Source organism: Salvelinus sp. IW2-2015, unplaced genomic scaffold, assembly GCF_002910315.2.
Source record: "Salvelinus sp. IW2-2015 unplaced genomic scaffold, ASM291031v2 Un_scaffold1767, whole genome shotgun sequence".
Lineage (NCBI taxonomy): Eukaryota > Metazoa > Chordata > Actinopteri > Salmoniformes > Salmonidae > Salvelinus > Salvelinus sp. IW2-2015.
In genome coordinates, this window is record NW_019943144.1 from 141,067 (window position 1) to 161,414 (window position 20,348).

Genomic DNA, 20,348 nt, shown 5'->3' on the forward strand with positions numbered 1-20,348 from the left:
TATGAAGGCTCTGAATCTTACTGTAGAGATATGAACCTGTTAGATTGTCTCTTAGAAGAGGTCTTACTTGATCGTTCGTTTGTCGTTCTTCAGTCGGACAATGAAGCATCCGTGAGGCATGCGTCACATAGCTCTGACTGGGTGCAGTACGCGTGAGAAAAGTACTGAATGCAGGCAAAATCAAGTAGTAACTTTTTGGGCGCGCGGCTGACAAGAGTTCATTATAGAAATGTGAGTTTAGAATCTGTCATTCTCATTTGAACCAGTCTAAGGAAGTGGTGAGAGTCTGTTTCTATTGTGTGCTATATCACATAGTCTAGTTTTTGCGTCTTTTTGGTTTTGTACACATGCTGAATTATAGCTATCGTTTGGTTGTTGGAAAAATTTATGTTCAACAGGCAGTTTAGATGGTACCAGCATTATACTCTACACTATACTTGCTGTGTTTGTCACGAACTGAAATTAGGAACTGAAACTATTACAATTTTTAGCAACCAGGAAAATGTGGTGGGATTTCTGCATATTGCACCTTTTAAGATAAATGGACATAACCAAAAGTATGTGGACACGTGCTCGTTCGAGACCAACATCTCATTCCCAAAATCAAGGGCATTTAACATGGAGTCCTTGGCAACAGCCCCTTCTGGAGGGTCCACAATTCGAAACATATTGCTGCTATATTAACAGCCTCCACTCTTCTGGGAAGGCTTTCCACTAGAATGTTGGAACATTTGCTGCTATAACAAGCCTCCACTCTTCATGGAGAAGAGCTTTCCACTAGATGAGGGAACATTGCTGCCCTATATATTCAGTCCTACCACCTCTGGAAGCATTGCCACTAGCATGATGGAACATGCTGCCCTATCAAGCTCTCCCATCCTATCTGACTTTCTAGATGTTGCGAAGCGTGGCGCAGCTAAAGCCCTTGTGGCATTCCACTCAGATATATGACATTTGTGCTAAAACAAGCCTCCACTCTTCTGGAAGGCTTTCACTAGACTGTTGGAACATTCTGCTATAACAGGCCTGCCACTCTTCTGGGAAGGCTTTCCAACTAGACGAGAACATTGCCTGCGGGGACTTCAGGCCACGAGCATATCGAGAGGTGGGCACCGATTTGGCAATAAGGACCTGGCTCACAGTTTGCCGTTCCAAACTGAATCCCAGAAAGTGTATTCTGATTGGTGTTGATCAGGGACCTCTGGCAATTACAGCCTTGAGTCTTCTTGGGTATGACGCTACAAGCTTGTCACACCTGTATTTGGGGAGTTTCTCCCATTCTTCTCTGCAGATCCTCTCAAGCTCTGTTAGGTTGGATGGGGAGCGTTGCTGCACAGCTATTTTCAGGTCTCTCCGGAGATGTTCGATCGGGTTCAAGTCCGGGCTCTGTCTGGGCCACTCACGGACATTCAGAGACTTGTCCCTAAGCCACTCCTGCGTTGTCTAGGCTGTGTGCTCACAGTCAAATAGCCAGCCCTTACACAGCCTGGAGGTGTGTTGGGTCATTGTCCTGTTGAAAAACAAATGATAGTCCCACTAAGCGCCAACCAGATGGGATGGCGTATCGCTACAGAATACTGTGGTAGCCATGCTGGTTAAATGTGCCTTGAATTCTAAATAAATCACAGACAGTGTCACCAGCAAAGCACCCCCACACCATCACACCTCCTCCTCCATGCTTCACGGTGGAAACCACACATGCGGAGATCATCTGTTCACCTACTCTGCATCTCACAAAGACACAGCGTTTGGAACCAAAAATCTCAAATTTGGACTCATCAGACTAAAGGACAGATTTCAACCGGTCTAATATCCATTGCTCGTGTTTCTTGGCCCAAGCAAGTCTCTTCTTATTATTGGTGTCCTTTAGTAGTGGTTTCTTTGCAGCAAATCGACCATGAAAGCCTGATTCATGCAGTATCCTCGGGAACAGTTGTTGAGATGGGTCTGTTTCTTGAACTTTTGTGAAGCATTTATTTGGCCTGCAATTTCTGAGTCTGGTAACTCTAATGAACTTATCCTCTGCAGCAGAGGTAATTCTGGGTCTTAATTTCCTGTGGCGGTCCTCATGAGAGCCAGTTTCATCATTGCGCTTGATGGTTTTTGCGACTGCACTTGAAGAAATGTTCAAAGTTCTTGAAATTTTCCGGATTGACTGACCTTCATGTCTTAAAGTAATGATGGACTATCGTTTCTCTTTGCTTATTTGAGTTGTTCTTGCCATAATATGGACTTGGTCTTTAACTAAATAGGGCTATCTTCTGTATACCACCCCTACCTTGTCACAACACAATTGATTTGGCTCAAATGCATTAAATTCCAGAAATTCCAGAAATTAACTTTTAACAAGGCACACCTGTTAATTGAAATGCATTCCAGGTGACTACCTCGTGAAGCTGGTTGAGAGAATGCCAAGAGTGTGCAAAGCTGTCATCAAGGCAAAGAATCTCATATGTTTAACACATTTTTTTTTTTGGGTTACTACATGATTCCATATGTGTTATTTCAATGTTTTGATGTCTTCACTATTATTCTAAATAGGAATGAGTAGGTGTGTCATAACTGGAATGAGTAGGTGTGTCATAACTGGAATGAGTAGGTGTGTCAACTTTTGACTGGTACTATTAAGGTATTTTTTTTTCCTTTTTTTCTTTTAAACATTTTGCAAATATTTCAACTGTTGGCTTTGTCATTATAGGGTATTGTGTGTAGATGGATGAGGGAAAAAACGATTTAATCCATTTTAGAATAAGGCTGTAATGTAACAAAACGTGGAAAAAGTCAAGGGGTCTGAATACTTTCTGAATGTACTGTGTATATGATACTATAAACATGGCTGGAACATCCTAGTGTGGCAGAGTTGTTTTGAACTGTATTGATCCCCACAGGCTTACAGTACACGTTGTCACCATAAGTCAGGGTTCCCTCACTGGTGGCCCACACGTTGTTACCATAAGTCAGGTTCCCTCACTGGTGGCCCACAAGCTGAATTTGGCCCGCTAGTTATTGTATTTGTGTAATTGTTGGACCTAAAGTACTGTAAAAATAAGCTCCAAGTGATACAATTTTGGGAAAATCTGTTCCAAAGTATTCCCACACATGAGAGATATTTGTGATTGTATACAAATATAAGCAAGGTTTGAAATTATTGTTTTAGTCATATTATATCGGTTTGTGCTTCTTGCGGTCAATTTGCACTCTACAAATAATTTGTAATTATGTTCTGACCATCTGCTCAAGAAAAAATCGTCCCGCAACATTCTAGTTGATGATCCCCGTAATAAGTAATCTAAAATAAGTATTTCAGAATGACATCAAAGCTGTGTTTTAAGCCATAATTTAGTCTGGTTAAGAAGAGCCCTTATCTAGTGAACTCAGCGGTGGTCCTTTCCAAATCCTGAAAGTACTGGAATAGCTTGAAAATTAGACATTTTCTCAAGTTGTGACTTCATTTAATTTTTATGTTTTTTAAATCGTTTTTTTAGTGGGTCAGCTTTAATATAGCAGATAGATTGTTGCCTCCATCAATATAACTGTCTGCATCATTTCCAATTCCCCATATATTTGGAGGTAAATATATACACTACCGTTCAAAAGTTTGGGGTCACTTGGAAATGTCCTTGTTTTTTAAAGAAAAGCAAAAAAAATTGTCCATTAAAATAACATCAAATTGATCAGAAATACAGTGTAGACATTGTTAATGTTGTAAATGACTATTGTAGCTGGAAACGGCTGATTTATAATGGAATATCTACAGAGGCCCATTATCAGCAACCATCACTCCTGTGTTCCAATGCCACGTGGACATTTCTTAGTGATCCCAAACTTTTGAACTTTTTAAAGAATATACCTTCCCTTATTATTCCCTACCACCCCTCCCCCAATTGGAGTAAACTAATAAACAATAACAATTACGTTTAGTGACGACACAACAGTGGTAGGCCTGATCACCAACAACGATGAGACAGCCTATAGGGAGGAGGTCAGAGACCTGGCCGTGTGGTGCCAGGACAACAACCTCTCCCTCAACGTGATCAAGACAAAGGAGATGATTGTGGACTACAGGAAAAAGAGGGCCGAACACGCCCCCATTCTCATCGACGGGGCTGTAGTGGAGCAGGTTGAGAGCTTCAAGTTCCTTGGCGTCCACATCACCAACACCAACAAACTAATGTGCTTGGTCCAAGCACATCATGACAGTCGTGAAGAGGGCACGACAAAACCTTTTCCCCCTCAGGAGACTGAACATTTGGCATGGTCCTGAGATCCTCAAAAGGTTCTACAGCTGCACCATCGAATGCATCCTGACCGGTTGCATCACTGCCTGGTACGGCAACTGCTCGGCCTCCGACCGCAAGGCACTTCAGAGGGTAGTGCGTACGGCCCAGTACATCACTGGGGCTAAGCTGCCTGCCATCCAGGACCTCTACACCAGGCTGTGTCAGAGGAAGGCCCTAAAAATGGTCAGACTCCAGCCACCCTAGTCATAGACTGTTCTCTCTGCTACCGCACGGCAAGCGGTACCAGAGCGCCAAGCCAAAGTCCAAGAGGATTCTAAACAGCTTCTACCCCCAAGCCATAAGACTCCTGAACAGCTAATCAAATGTCTACCCAGTCTATTTGCATAGCTCCAGGTAAATATTGCAATTCTTCAGCCATTACTGGACCTGTGACCAAAAACGAGCTACATATGGACAGTACCAAAATAAATGATCTAATGACTCTGCCTCCTCACTGCAGAATCTGCAGAGCTGGGAAGATTGTATCCCCCATATATATAACATTCTATTGGTTGCAAGAATTTTGTATAATAATTTAAATAGAAAAATTCTACGTTTTGAATCCGGTGTTGTTTTGCGTATCAATTCATAGACCATGTGCCATGGAATCGGTACATCGACAATCTCTTCCCAACTATTTTGCAATCTATATGGCACAGCTGTCAATTTTTTGGTCCTTAAATGAAACGGTTATATAATTTTATTTATCACAATTTTCTTTAACCAATTTTGGTCTTTAATGCAAAGTTGGTACTTGAAAGTATTATTAAAATGTCAAATGTATTGGTCTCGCGAATTAATGTCCAGGCAGACTACCGTGTTTTATTTCCTCAGGTGTTTTCAGCTCGCTCATTCCACTCACTCTGCCACTCAGACAAGACAGGTACCAAACAGACTGGCGCCACCAAGCATCGATAGCTAAAATGACGGGCAAATGTAGATTAAATTCTGCGTTTTGTGCGAATGGAACATTTCTGGGATCTTTTATTTCAGCTCATGAAACATGGGACCAACACTTTACATGTTGTGTTTATATTGTTGTTCAGTAAGTTGACCCACCTTTTTTTTACCACTATGTCACTGGACCCCACCAACCCACACTGTGTAAGGTGCAAAACGTGTCAGACTGACGTTGCGAGTGGGTGAGCTGGCCCTGAAGAGCCTCATGAAGGGGAAAAAGACAACGCTGCATCCTATGCTGGCACCAGTTCTACATTGTGACCTTGTGACATTTTCTTTGCAACAACCTTGAGAGTTTTTTTTGCCAGTTGCCTCATTCTTGGGGCACCCGCAATATTCCGCTTCAGCAAGCGGCAGCCGTGCTCCTGCCGTTCCCGTGCTCCTGCCGTTCCCGTGCTCCTGACGTTTTCCTCACACAGTCCACTCGCCTTTCTCCAGACCGGCGACACTAAAGCTGCCAGTCGGAAGCGACTAGAAACAGTTGCATAATAGTAACAAATACAAATTGATGGTCCTTGGAAATAAATATTATTGCTTGAAGAAGTACTTGAATGTCCTTGAATTTGACTTGCCACTGTCTGTACGAACCCTGCATTCTGTCACATGTTGTTTTAGAACCATTCTGTTACTTTGGTGGGAAGCATCTAATGCAGAGTTTCCCAACCCTCTCCTCGGGCCTCTCAGACGTTCCACGTGTTTGTTTTAACCCTAAACTGGTGCACCTGATTCAATTAGTCAACGAATCATCAAGCCTTTGACTAATTGGATCAGGTGTGCAAGTTTAGGGTTAAAACAAAAATGCTAAAAAGTCTGGGGTGGCCCGATGAGAGGGGAAACCCTGATCTAATGAGTGAATGGAATGTATAGATGAAGTCATAGTTTCCCTGTCCCCTATTCTCTCCCAGGACAGTGCCAAGAAACTGGAGCAGAACGTGGCCCATTTTGGCTCCACAGTGGAGAACCTGCTGTACAGATATGGAAAGGTACATTATAGCCTTGACTTCTTTCTCATTTTGTCGTTACAGCCTGAATTCAAAATAGATGAAAGAAAAACAATTCTCCCCCATCTACACATAATATCCCATAATGACAAAGTGAAAACGGGTTTTTGGAATTTTTTTGAAATGTATTGAAAGTTAAATATGGAAACATCTAATTTACATAAGTATTCACACCCCTGAGTCAATACCCCTGAGTCAATACATGTTAGAATCACCTTTGGCAGCGATTTCAATCAATCAAATGTATTTATAAATCCCTTCTTACATCAGCTGATATCTCAGTGCTGTACAGAAACCCAGCCTCTAACCCCAAACAACAAGCAATGCAGGTGTAGAAGCACGGTGGCTAGGAGAAACTCCCGAAGAGCTTTCCACACCTGGATTGTGCAACAGTTGCCTATTTATTATTTTCAAAATTAATCAAGCTCTGTCAAATTGGTTGTTGATCAGTGCTAGACAACCATTTTCAGGTCTTCCCATAGATTGTCAAGCAAATTTAAGTCAAAACTGTAACTCGGCCAATTAGGTTGTCCTGCTAAAAAGTGAATCTTCCAGTGTCTGGTGGAAAGCAGACTGAACCAGGTTTTCCTCTAGGATTTTGCCTTTGCTTAGATCCATTTTGTTTATTTTTATCCTTGAAAACTCTGCAGTCCTTAACGATGACAAGCATACCCATAACATGATGCAGCCATCACCATGCTTGAAAATATGGAGTGGTACTTAGTGATGTATTATGTTGGGGCAAATCCAACACAATACAACTCTTTGTGTTCAGGACAAAAAGTTTATTTCTTGCCACCTTTGCAGTTTTACTTTAGTGCCTTATTGCAAACAGGATGTATGTTTTGGAATATTTTTTATTCTGTAACGGCTTCCTAACTATGATGTTGTGGATATTTTTTATTTAACCTTTATTTAACTAGGCAAGTCAGTTAATATATAGAACAACAATCTAATATAATCCATGGCCCTTCTAGCTGTCTCTATATAGAACAACAATCTAATAATGCCCCTTCTAGCTGTCTCTATAGTAGAACAACAATCTAATATGCCCCTTCTAGCTGTCTCTATATAGAACAACAATCTAATATGGCCCTTCTAGCTGTCTCTATGTAGAACAACAATCTAATATGGCCTTCTAGCTGTCTCTATTTAGAACAACAATCTAATATGACCCATGGCCCTTCTAGCTGTCTCTATATAAACACCAATCTAATATGACCCATGCCCTTCTAGCTGTCTCTATGTAGAACAACAATCTAATATGGCCCTTCTAGCTATCTCTATGAAACAAACAATCTAATATGGCCCTTCTAGCTATCTCTTATGTAGAACAACAATCAATATGGCCCTTCTAGCTATCTCTATGTAGAACAACAATCTAATATGACCCTTCTAGCTGTCTCTATGTAGAACAACAAAAAGTAATACAAATGCCCACAGTCATCAAGCTAGGTAAGAGATCATTATTATCCAAATCCAGATAGCTGATGTTCTGAAAGAGCTGCAATATCTGGATCCCTTCAAATCATCAGGGCTAGACAATCTGGACCCTCTCTTTCTAAAATTATCTGCCGAAATTGTTGCAACCCCTATTACTAGCCTGTTCAACATCTTTCGTATCGTCTGATATCCCCAAAGATTGGAAATCTGCCGTGGTCATCCCTCTCTTCAAAGGGGGAGACACCCTAGGCCCAAACTGTTACAGGCCTATATCTATCCCACCCTGCCTTTTCTATGGTCTTCAAAAGCCAAGTTAACAAACAGATCACCGATCATTTCGAATTCCACCGTACCTTCTGCGCTATGCAATCTGGTTTCCGAGCTGGTCATGGGTGTACCTCAGCCACGCTCAAGGTCCTAAACGATATCATAAACGCCATCGATAAAAGACAGTACTGTGCAGCCGTATTCATCAACCTGGCCAAGGCTTTCGACTCTGTCAATCACCACATTCTTATCGGCAGACTCAACAGCCTTGGTTTCTCAAATGACGGCCTCGCCTGGTTCACCAACTACTTCTCAGACAGAGTTCAGTGTGTCAAATCGGAGGGCCTGTTGTCCGGACCTCTGGCAGTCTCTATGGGGGTGCCACAAGGTTCAATTCTCGGACCAACTCTTTTCTCTGTATATATCAATTATGTCGCTCTTGCTGCTGGTGATTCTCTGATCTACCTCTACACAGATGACACCATTCTGTATACTTCTGGCCCTTCTTTGGAGACTGTGTTAACTTCTTTGGGACAGGGGGGCAGTATTGAGTAGCTTGGATAAAAAGGTGCCCAGAGTACACTGCCTGCTACTCAGTCCTAAAAGCTAGAATATGTGAAGGGGTCTGAATAGTTTCAGAATGTGGAATAAGTGAAGGGGTCTGAATAGTTTCAGAATGTGGAATAAGTGAAGGGGTCTGAATAGTATCANTCAGAATGTGGAATAAGTGAAGGGGTCTGAATAGTATCAGAATGTGGAATAAGTGAAGGGGTCTGAATAGTATCACAACACCTGTGTCTTTTCTGTTCCTACAGACGATAGTAGAGGAGCAGCTGATCCTGAAGCGTGTTGCTGACGTCCTGATCAACCTGTACGCCATGACAGCCGTCCTATCACGATCTAGTAGATCTATCTCTATAGGGCTCAGGAACCACGACCATGAGGTAATACTGTACTATACTATCACAATTTTGTTGATATACAGTGTTGTAAAAAAGTATTTTCCCCCTTTCTGATTTTATCCGCGTCTGGTGAAAGCCAAACACTGCATTCCACATTAAGAACCTCTGAATGTCAGGCCATCTATCTGAGCTGAAGAGCAGCTGGGTCATACAGCAAGACAATGATCCAAAACAATCAAGTCAACATGAAAATGGCTAAAAAGCAACACATTAGAAGTTTTGGAACGGCCTAGTCACAGTCCAGACCTAATACCAAGGGAGATGTTGCAGGACTTGAAACGAGTAGTTCCGGTGTCGCTGAGTTGAGCAGTTCTGCATGGAAGAGTGGGCCAAAACTCCCCACAGCGATGTTAGACTGATCAACAGGCACTGCAGATAAAGCAAGCACAACCAGTTATTGAGTGTTAAGGGGGAAATTACTTTTTCTCACAGGGGAATTGGGTGTTGCATAACTTTGTTTATTAAATGAAATAAGTGTCACATTTGTGTTATTTGTTCATTCAGGTTCCCTTCATCTATTATTAGGTTTTGGTTGAAGATCTGATAACACTCAGTATACAATTTTACACTCAGTATATATTTTTTTTAAATAGAGACAATCAGAAAGGGGGCAAATACTTTTTCACCCCACTATCTCTATAGGGCTCAGGAACTACTACCATGAGGTAGTACTGTACTATACACTAGTATCAGTATGTATACAGTATCAATATGACCACTGTATCAGGAAGTATGCAGTATCAATATTACCACTGTATTAGTATGTATACAGTATCAATATTACCATTATCAGGAAGTATACAAGTATCAGTATGTATACAGTATCAATATTACCACTGTATTAGGAAGTTTACAGTATCAGTATGTATACAGTATCAATATTACCACTATCAGTATGTATACAGTATCAATATGACCACTGTATCAGGAAGTATACAGTATCAGTATTACCACTATCAGGAAGTATACAAGTATCAGTATGTATACAGTATCAATATTACCACTGTATCAGGAAGTATACAGTATCAATATTACCACTGTATCAGGAAGTTTACAGTATCAGTATGTATACAGTATCTATATTACCACTGTATCAGGGTAAGTTTAGCCATTACCTCAGTATGTACATGGACAGATCGTATTACTATTTATTATGTACCATAATCTATGATCTCCAGTATGTATACCCACAGCAGTATATTATCAGGTATCTATATTAACCGACGCATACTAGTTGATTACAGCGAAGTTTACAGTATCAGTTATGTATAAAGATCCTATGATTTACCACACTCGCTACTCAGTATGAGATGGACAGTATCAGTATGCTATAAGTTCTATGCATTACCACTTTATCAGTTCAATCAGTGAGTATCAGTATCTAGTATCCCAGTATCATATGTTTACAGTATTCTATATTACCACTGTAATCAGTATGTATACAGTATCTATAACCTTACCACTGTATCAGTATGTATACCAGAGTATATTTACATATGTACACACATCAGAGTATATTATACAGTATATTATACATATTACCTACCACTGATCCAGCAGTATACTATATTACCACTCCAGCAGTATCATATATTACGCTTAATACAATATATTACCATCCTGTATCAGGAAGTGTGCAGTGTCAGTAAGTCTTAATCCAACACATCCAGGCTGAATCACATCCGGCCGTGATTGGGAGTCCTTTAGGGCGGCGTCGCGGGGTAGGCCGTCATTGTAGATAAGAATTTGTTTTAAACTGATTGCCTACTTAAATAGGTTAAAATAAAACATACAGTAGGATCTAACATGGTAATATTTTGTTTTATTATTCACGCGTCTTGAAGCTTATTGGTTGCTACACGAACCAACAGCGTAGTATGATTTCCTCTCATTATCATGGTTCTGGTTTGGTTTGTATTGCCTTCTCGTATCTGCCGTGTGTATGACACTGGCAGAGTCCTGCTATTGTTTGTAGGTGCTTTAGCTGCGAATACGTTCTGACTGCGAACTCACGCAGCTATTCTGTAACTTAGACGTTAGCCTGTTACATCTTATCTGTTAACAATGCATGACATTAGTGATACGAACTCCAAGACTAACACGAAAAGTGAGCTAGATGTAGAATCAGAGTTGGCCCTTATGCATAGTACCTATGTCCCTTTATACTACAGTGCAACTAATTATTGCGTATATAGATGTAATCTTCAGAACATTGTTAGGGGTTTAGTTGCTTAAAGTAGACCTGAATACACTTAGGTACTCCAACATGACATCTTGTACGTAACTATATTGCCAGGCAGTGTTAATTAGTGAACATTTTGTCTAATATCCCAACGCATATCCCTGACTACCTCCCAACATGGGGACCGCTCACCATCGAGGAGGCTCCGTTCAGGAGAAGTTGGGAAGTGATCCTATTTGACCCATCAAGGGTACATTTGGAAGGGATGCCATTCTATTACAAGCAGTATATTTGTCGGACTGGTACGCATATATTCATGTTCGACCATATTCAGCCGACACCAGCAGTCCACAGCATCTACGTGGTACTTGATAACAAGTAAGTATTAACATATATTGTCAAGTCATGACTATATATATTAGTACCATGACTCTCATATGTTTTGTTTCTGTTAATACCAACCAAGACAGATATCGTCCTCTATGACCGGAGATGTAGAAACACATCTACAGTTCTCTCAGCTGTATATTTAAATGGCACAAGTACTCACACGTTCTCTGGAGAGCAGATATCTTGTCTTACAACCAACGTCCTCGGAGAGAAGAATCAGTTACCAGCACCAACCAGTGCCTCTCATATTATGAGAGGGAGAACTATCAATGTTACTCTAACTCGTGACCACTCCATATCCACAACACCTGTGCAGTAGTATATGGGAGACAGTATGAATAATCTGTATTGCAACCCAAAGTTCCTCATTACCTGGAGAGAGAATCTGTTACACACAGCTCCTCCACAAGAGAGATAGAGATACTATGTTCATTCACTCAAGGACCATCCTCATTACCGAGACGGCAGAAAGTCAGTCTGTATTACAATGACCATAATTAATTACCACACGTCGCTCGGAGATGAGAATAGATCTACACAACGCCTCGCTCAGCAGTATAGTATGTAGAGGATGAACATTCATATTGTTTAACAAGTGACCTATTAACCAAACGTCTCGGAGAGAGAAATCTGTTACACAACGGTCCCTCACAACCAGCAAGTATGGTAGAGAGATATCTGTTACTCTAATGACCAATAAGTCCTCTATTTGACATATTACCGGAGAGAGAATCATAGTCTATGACACACAAGCTGTGTTCACTCTTGGATAGAGAGACATAGTATTCCCACAACGTCTTCACCTCACCAGCCAGTATAGGAGATTGATGAATCGAGAGTCTGAATATTACACCCACACCAGAGCAGAATAAGTCTCTTAGGTGGACGCCATGTGATGAATCATTTACACTCACATACGTCCTCGGAGTGATGAATCTGTTACATCACGTCCTGCCCACGGGAGAGGAATCGTTAGCATCCACTGCCTCAGGAGAGGAGAATCACTGCTTAGCACAACGTCTCGAAGAGCGAATCTGTTTACAAGCACGTCCTCGGGAGAGAATCTGGTTAAGCCTCATACGTCCTCGGAGGAGAGAATCCTGTTACATGCAATCGTCCTCCAGCAGGTATATTATTGGTACTCATAATAGTGAGCCAGAATCAGCTTAAACATCCAGAAGGATATCCTTCTATGATCATATATTATGGACGGCATAGAGATGAACATCAGACTCTAACAACGCAAGGCAGTATAATCATTATCGATCATCGGGAGAAGAGACATTATCATTACCTTCACAGCAACCACACCGACAGTATCAATTATGACCTATTAACTACTTACTACCAGCAGTAATGGATTATGACATATAATTTCTATGTACTCTATAAGATCTACACGCCACCACAGATATTAATTTTACCATTATTCACACTACACAGCATTTGTCATAATTATGACATCACATAAGTTATGACCATATTAATACTCCAGTCTCATCCAGCAGTATATTATGCTACCATATTCTACCACACCCGCAGTCTATTATGACTATATTGCCACCACACCAGCAGTATATATGACATAATATTATTGACCATTTACCGTACCTACACCACAGTAATATTATAACCATATTCTTACAACACCAGCAGTATATTTTAATGAATAATAGTTATGACCATATTCCCTACTACACAGCAGTAATATTCTTAGTCCGACATATATTATGACCATATTACCTACCATCACCAGAGTTATATTATGTACCATTCATTACCACTACACCAGTCAGTTAATATTATGACATATATTTCATGGAGCATGAGAAGAGAATCTGATTTAACAACCCCAACAGACACCTCAGCCAGTAGGAAGAAGTAGGATCATATATATATTGCTGTACTATATTACACCCAAACACGTCCTCCGAAGGATCTGTTACAACCATGCAGTATTCACTTATGACATATTATTAGATGACGCCATATTACGACACCGTCCAGTAGACGAGCATCCAGTGCTCTGTACACTCAAGTCCTTCTATGACGGAGAGATGAATTTGATTACCCACCACAACCAAGCCAGGATCTATATTAAATGACATATTAGGCAGAGAGAATCTGTTTACAAACACAAACGTCTCACAGGACACGTCAGAATCTGATATAGCCAAGTATATACAACTTTCCTGTCTGACCATATATTAATGACCGAGTAGCAGAGAATATTCTGTCCTACACAACGTCCTCACACACCAGCAGGAGAGAAGTTAATCAGTTTTAGACCATATAATTACTAGCAGATTCCATTCTCACCGGAGGCAGAGAATCAGTCTAGCAAGCAATCGTCTCATTCATGTATGGAGAACGAGACTTCATGTTTCACAGCAACGTCCTCACCACAGTTGGAGAGAGAATCAGTTTTACAACAACGTTCCTCAGCAGTATACTTATGACGGACAGCTAGAGAAATTCAAGCTTTTACCAACACTGTACTGACCCAGCAGTATATTAAATGACCATAGAGTTAACCAGAGAGAATCTGGTACAACACCTAACGTCCATGCAAGTAAATATTGCTGATATATTATTGACCATAATTCACCGGAGAGAGAATCTGTTTTACACACGTCCTCGGCCAGAGGAATCTGTTACCAAGGCCATCAGAGACAAGAGCAGAGACAGGTCTATTGTTATTATACACATCAAGTTCGTCTCAATACCGAGGACGCAACGAACTCCAGAGTAGTACAGTATACACAACGTCCTTTCATGGACCATATTACCACTACACAGAGTTATTATGACCATTATAGAAGAGTTATGAGAATATCAGTGATCTCACAACACAACAGCAGACGTCCTCTGAGAAGAGAGATCAGTACAACAACGTCCTCGGAGAGAGAATCAGTTTTACACAACGTCCTCTGGGAGAGAGAATTAGTTACAACAGCAGCTCAACGTACCTCGGAGAGTTTAAGATAGTCACTCGTTTACAGATATTTCAACCCGAGACTCTCAACACGGAAGCAGTATTATTCTGGACATCAGGAGATGATGGGCACATTCTAGATATGTTTTTTATATTTTTATTTTATTTTATTTCCTTATATTTAACCAGGTAGGCTAGTTGTGAACAAGTTCTCATTTGCAACTGCGACCTGGTTCAATAGGAGTCCGACTAAGATCTCACGACTTACTTGACAGCAGCTCAATATATCTAATCAGCACAGCATTTTATACATTACCCCATAGAGCTGACAGTAAAACAAAACATACGAGTCAATCCTACAGTAAATACAGTATTGAATGAAAACCTTAAATATTAAGAAGATGACATCATTATATTTAACCCAATGTGTTGAACAAGGACACACCAGCAGTAATTAGAGGTTATGGTCCGCATGCAAATTAAAACCTAGGCCCATCAGAGATCGCGACATAACTCTCACAAATAGTATTTAGCAGTTATTGTCATTAATCACTTTGTGGACAGTATGATATATTTACCAGAATGATCTATACGTGGCAAGTAGAACAGACTAAGCACAGTTGAGTTGATTGTGGCAAAAGAGCAGAAAGTACCATTATTAAGCTAAAGCAGTATGACGCGGCAGATGAGGTAGTGTAAATTGTTGTTTGGGGAACCATACTATAATTTACAGATGGACTATGTACAAGACTACGAACGGCAGAGTACGGTTACAGCTGCTCAGATAGCAGGATGTATTATTAATGAAGTATGTATGTTATGACGTATTACCACCAACCAGCAGTATATTATGAGCATAGTTAGCGGAGTTATAAGCTTACTCTCCACATTCAGAGATTTTTGCGCCAAGATAAATCTCCAGTTCTTATGCAGTCACTGATAGTATCTAGCAGATGAACCATGGAAGGAAATAGGACGGCCAAATGGAGGTTTACGACCTTCATCACAGGGTATAGATGAGTATTCAATGGTGCAGATATCAATTACACCATGACTGTGAGCAAGCGCCGAGAGGCAGCTCATGATAACTGTGGTGGGGCTGTATGCTCATCTTAGTAGACACACTAGTGATATATGAGATAACCAACAGAGCAGAGGCGTCTTATGACCTTAATTCCTAGCACTTCAGCAGTCTGACTCCTATGTAAGTCAGTATCCCTTGATGAGGCACAGTATGGGTCTAGACGCTTGAATGAATCATGGATTACCACAGTAAGGCCGAGAGACGCCAGCCGACCTAGAGTATATAGATCGTATATAGTTTAAGTACTAGGTGTCAATGAATAATAGTTTAGCTCGGTCTACGTAGATTCGTGGGTCTCGGAGATGGTCAGTAGAGATGTAAATTTGAATATGGGCTAATTATTTATAGTGTTTTGTGTGTATGATAGAGCTCAATTTTTATTGATGCGTGGTTGTCTACTGAAATGTAGACTTTCGTGTGACGTGTAGTACTGAGACATGTTATGTATTGTTAGGTGATGCAGTGTTAATGAATGTAGTTTGTGTGTGTGTAATGAATGTAGTTTGTGTGTGTGTAATGAATGTAGTTTGTGTGTGTGTGTAATGAATGTAGTTTGTGTGTGTGTAATGAATGTAGTTTGTGTGTAGGCTAATGAATGTTATTTCTGTTCCAGACTCACCTGAGAACCAAGATGAGAACATTAAGAAGATCGCCAGGGAGGTTCTGGAGAAGAGAGCCTATGTCTGTTCCCACCCTCTGGACAGAACCTTCTAGAACCTGAACAGAATAACAGAACTCTGTGACTGGAGGAGACATGGTGTCCTATTGCCTATGCAGTGCACTACTTTGGGCCAGAGCCATATGTAGCAACCTAAAAGTAGGGCACTGTAAAGGCATTAGGGGGCCACTAGAGACTGACCTCGGGGTCCTGTGACCCTAAAGCTCCATCCATGGCTACATGCCTCTACTCTTGTATTGTGAACGAGCAATAACTAACTCAGTTCTGAAGCAGCTCTTGATATGATGTTAATTTAATTCTGTATATCATTTCTATCTATGATTGACTATAATGAGCTTGTTTTACTGATGGTACTTTGGTTGAAGTGAACAGTGGTTGTAGATTACTGGCCTTTCTATTAAAGGGTTTTCTTCATCCAAAGTGCTTCTTGTCTTCATAGTGTGGTCTTCATAGTGTGGTCTTCATAGTGTGGTCTTCATAGTGTGGTCTTCATAGTGTGGTCTTCATAGTGTGGTTTCAGTCTGATCTGCATCCCAAATGGCACCCTGTTCCCTGAACAATAAGTAGTGCATCATGTAGGGACTGTGGGGCCATTTGGGACTCAGATAAGTGTAGGTGCAAGGTCACATCCCTGGCTGGCTGTCATTGGCCGGCTGACTGTCTGATGTCATAGGGGGGTGGTGGGTTTCTGGCAGATATGGACACGCCTCTCCTCTTCTGTTAGGGGCGGAGCCAACCTCTAGTACTGAAAGGACCTCTGCTTCAGGAACTCCCTGCAGGAAGTGACATCACACTTATGTTTTATGGGCCTTAAGGCTGGATAGACCAGAGGAGACAGCTCCTATAACCATCAGTTACAGACCCTATGTCCCTCGTTTCTAATCGAATCTTTTGAAGTCGTCTTTATGTCTCTTTACTGTTATGATTATCTTGTGAACATAATGTTAGTCTGTATGTTAAAGGTTGTGAGGTAACGTACATGACGTGGTGCTTGTTGTAGAATGATAGTTGTTGGGGGATGGTGTTGTCGTCCCAGCTCAGACTGGTCCAGGCCCGTCCCAGCTCAGACTGGTCCAGGCCCGTCCCAGCTCAGACTGGTCCAGGCCCGTCCCAGCTCAGACTGGTCCAGGCCCGTCCCAGGACGAACAACGTGCTCTCCTCATCAAAGCTGTTAAGAAGCCTTTCGGACCTAGACTTGGCGCTCCAGTGCCTTGCGGTAGCAGAGAGAACAGCAATTTTTAAAATATTTATTTTATTTCACCTTTATTTAACCAGGAAGGGCTCATTGAGATTTAAAATCTCTTTTTCAAGAGCGTCCTGGCCAAGATGGGCAGCACCAAGTCATTACAAAAATACAGACAGACAACATGAAAAACTACAAGTAATCTAGTAAAAACCATTGAATTCACAAGAGTATAACAAAAATCAAAAACAGAAAATTAAAAACATTGACAGGTCAGGGAATCAGTCTCAAGATCATTCATCAGTGATTTAAAAATACCAATCGGGACAAGTTCTTCCAGTTTAAAATTATTTTGTAAGGCGTTCCAAGACGATGGCGCAGAGTACATAAAAGACCTTTTACCAAATTCAGTTCGGACATTTGGAACAGTTAGCAGGATAAAGTCCAGCGAACGAAGAGATTACCCACCACATTTCTGAACAATAAAAATGCCCAAATTCAAAGGTAGTAAACCCAAAATGGCTTTGTAAATAAAAGTATACCAGTGACTGAGCCTACGAGTGACTAGAGAAGGCCAGCCAACCCTGGTATACAAAGTGCAGTGGTGCGTAAGGGGTTTGCAGTTTAAAATAAATCTCAAAGCGCCATGGTAAAGAGTGTCAATTGATCTCAAACACTGAGCGGAAGCATTCATACATAAAATATCCCCATAGTCTAGTAAAGGCATAAATGTAGCTGATACTAGCCTCCTTCTGGCTTCAAAAGAAAAACAGGCCTTATTCCTAAAAAAAAAATCCCAATTTCAGCTTCAATTTTTTTTGTAAGTTGTTGAATATGCAATTTAAAAGAGAGGCCGTCATCAATTAGAATTCCAAGATATTTATATGAGGTTACAACCTCAATCTCCTTGCCCTGACAGGTAGTAATATGTGAACGGTTCAGAGGTCTATTTCTTGCATTAGAAAACTCCATTAGTTTAGTTTTGTCAGTATTGAGGATAAGCTTCAATTGACACAAGGTATGTTGAACAGTATAAAAAGCAGTTTGCAAGTTCTGGAAAGCTTTTGTAAGAGATGAGGTACAACAGTAAATAACAGTATTATCAGCATAAAAATGAAGTTGTGCATTTTGGACATTTTTGTCTAAATCATTTATATAAATAGTGAATAAGAGAGGACCAAGTACAGAGCCTTGGGGCACACCATTAARGACAGACAATTTAACAGACATGAGCCCATCAAATTGAGTGCACTGAGTTCTATCAGATAGTTAGCAAAACATGGAACTGCATGCTCTGAAAGACCTACACTCGACAATGTCTGCCTTAGTATAGCATGATCAACTGTATCAAAAGCCTTAGAGAGATCAATAAAAAGTGAGACACAGTGCTGTTTTTTTGTCACCCTATGACTAGGGTGGCTGGAATCTTTGGCCATTTTTAGGGCCTTCCTCTGACACCACCTGGCCCTACATTTAAGGTGAGAGCAGGCTTTCTGAGGAAGTATTTCATTGGTTGATCCTTCAGCATGTCCTGCAACTTCCCTGGGTTGGCCCCACCCATGTGGCAGCTCAGATTCAGTATTTAATAGTCACATGTACAGGGTTACAGGTGTTAATACAGTGTTAATAGTTACGTCAGTGACTCGACCCACTCAAGTCAAGTATAGCGAAAATATCCTGGCACGAATTGACGTACCCCTCCTAGGGACGGCATGGAAGAGCACCAGTAAGTCAGTGACTCAGCCCCTGTAATAGGGTCAGAGGCAGAGAATCCCAGTGGAGAGAGGGGAACCAGCCAAGCAGAGACAGCAAGGGCGGTTCGTCACTCCAGTGCCTTTCCGTTCACCTTCACACCCCTGGGCCAGACTACACTCAATCATAGGACTAACTGAAGAGGTATTCAGTAAAGACTTAAAGGATTAAAAAACATATGTGCCTCCATTGATCCTAGGTCCTGACAGTTCTGTGCAGACTCAGGACAACTGAGTCTGAGCAGATTATTTGTTGTGATTGCAAACGTGGTGGTCTAATAGTCCAGGATTATGAGGAAAAAACATTTACATCCACAACATTTATTCCACCGGACAAAACTGGATCCAGGGTATCACTGTGGCAATGTGTAGGTCCGGAGAGGTTGGACTTAAATCCACTGAGCCAATGATTGCTCCGAAAGCCTTTTGGAGTGTGTCAGTAGACCATGTGAATATTATCTGCTATGACTACAAGGTCTGATAGGAACCAAGGAGGCCTGGGAACCCAGTAAACAGGAGCTATAAAAAGCTGCATAGATTTTATGACTAGACACTCAAAAGACGAAAACGCAGTCTTAATTTTTTTTCTTGAAATGTGCTGTCATTGAGCCATGTTTGTCAGGCCAATCACAACAAGGTCATGATCAGTGATTAGTTCATTGTCTATGACTGCCTTGGAAGTGAGGGATCTAACATTAAGTAGCGCTATTTTGAGATGTGAGATATTATCACAATCTCGTTCAATAATGGCAGGAATGGAGGAGGTCTTTATTCCAGTGAAATTGCTAAGGCGAACACCGCCATGTTTAGTTTTGCCCGACCTAGGTCGAGGCACAGACACTGTCTCAATGGGGATAGCTGAGCTGACTACACTGACTGTGCTAGTGGCGGATCCAGTAAGCTGGCAGGCTGGCTAGCAGCCCGCTGCCTGGCCTGCACCCTCTCATAGTGGAGCTAGAGGAGTTATTGCCCTGTCTGTGTTCATACATAACATGGCACCGACAGATCGGGCAGCTCTGCTTCTAGCTTCTAAGCAACTTTTTGTGTTTATTATATACAGCCGGAAATAACTTTTGGATATCAGAACAGCGTTAACTCACCAGCATTACTACCGGGAATAGGACTTCCCCGAATTGGATCCTTTGTTCGTACCCCCCAGGGCAATTGAACTTATCTCAGAGGCTGCTCCAAGACGCCACCGGCAGAGAAGAGGTATTCGGAATAGACTCCT

At 41.3% G+C, this 20,348-nt stretch overlaps 1 protein-coding gene across 1 annotated transcript in view; it reads left to right on the forward strand.

Annotated features, from left to right (window-relative positions):
• Nucleotides 1-16,603, forward strand: part of acad9 (acyl-CoA dehydrogenase family, member 9) — a 34,976-nt gene extending 18,373 nt beyond the window's left edge. The window contains exons 12-14 of the mRNA XM_070439558.1: nt 6,146-6,223; nt 8,767-8,952; nt 16,081-16,603. Of these exons, the coding sequence (XP_070295659.1) occupies nt 6,146-6,223; nt 8,767-8,952; nt 16,081-16,218 (402 nt within the window). The 3' untranslated portion in view covers nt 16,219-16,603. The remainder of the gene's footprint in view (nt 1-6,145; nt 6,224-8,766; nt 8,953-16,080) is intronic.
• The last annotated feature ends 3,745 nt before the right edge of the window (nt 16,604-20,348 follow it).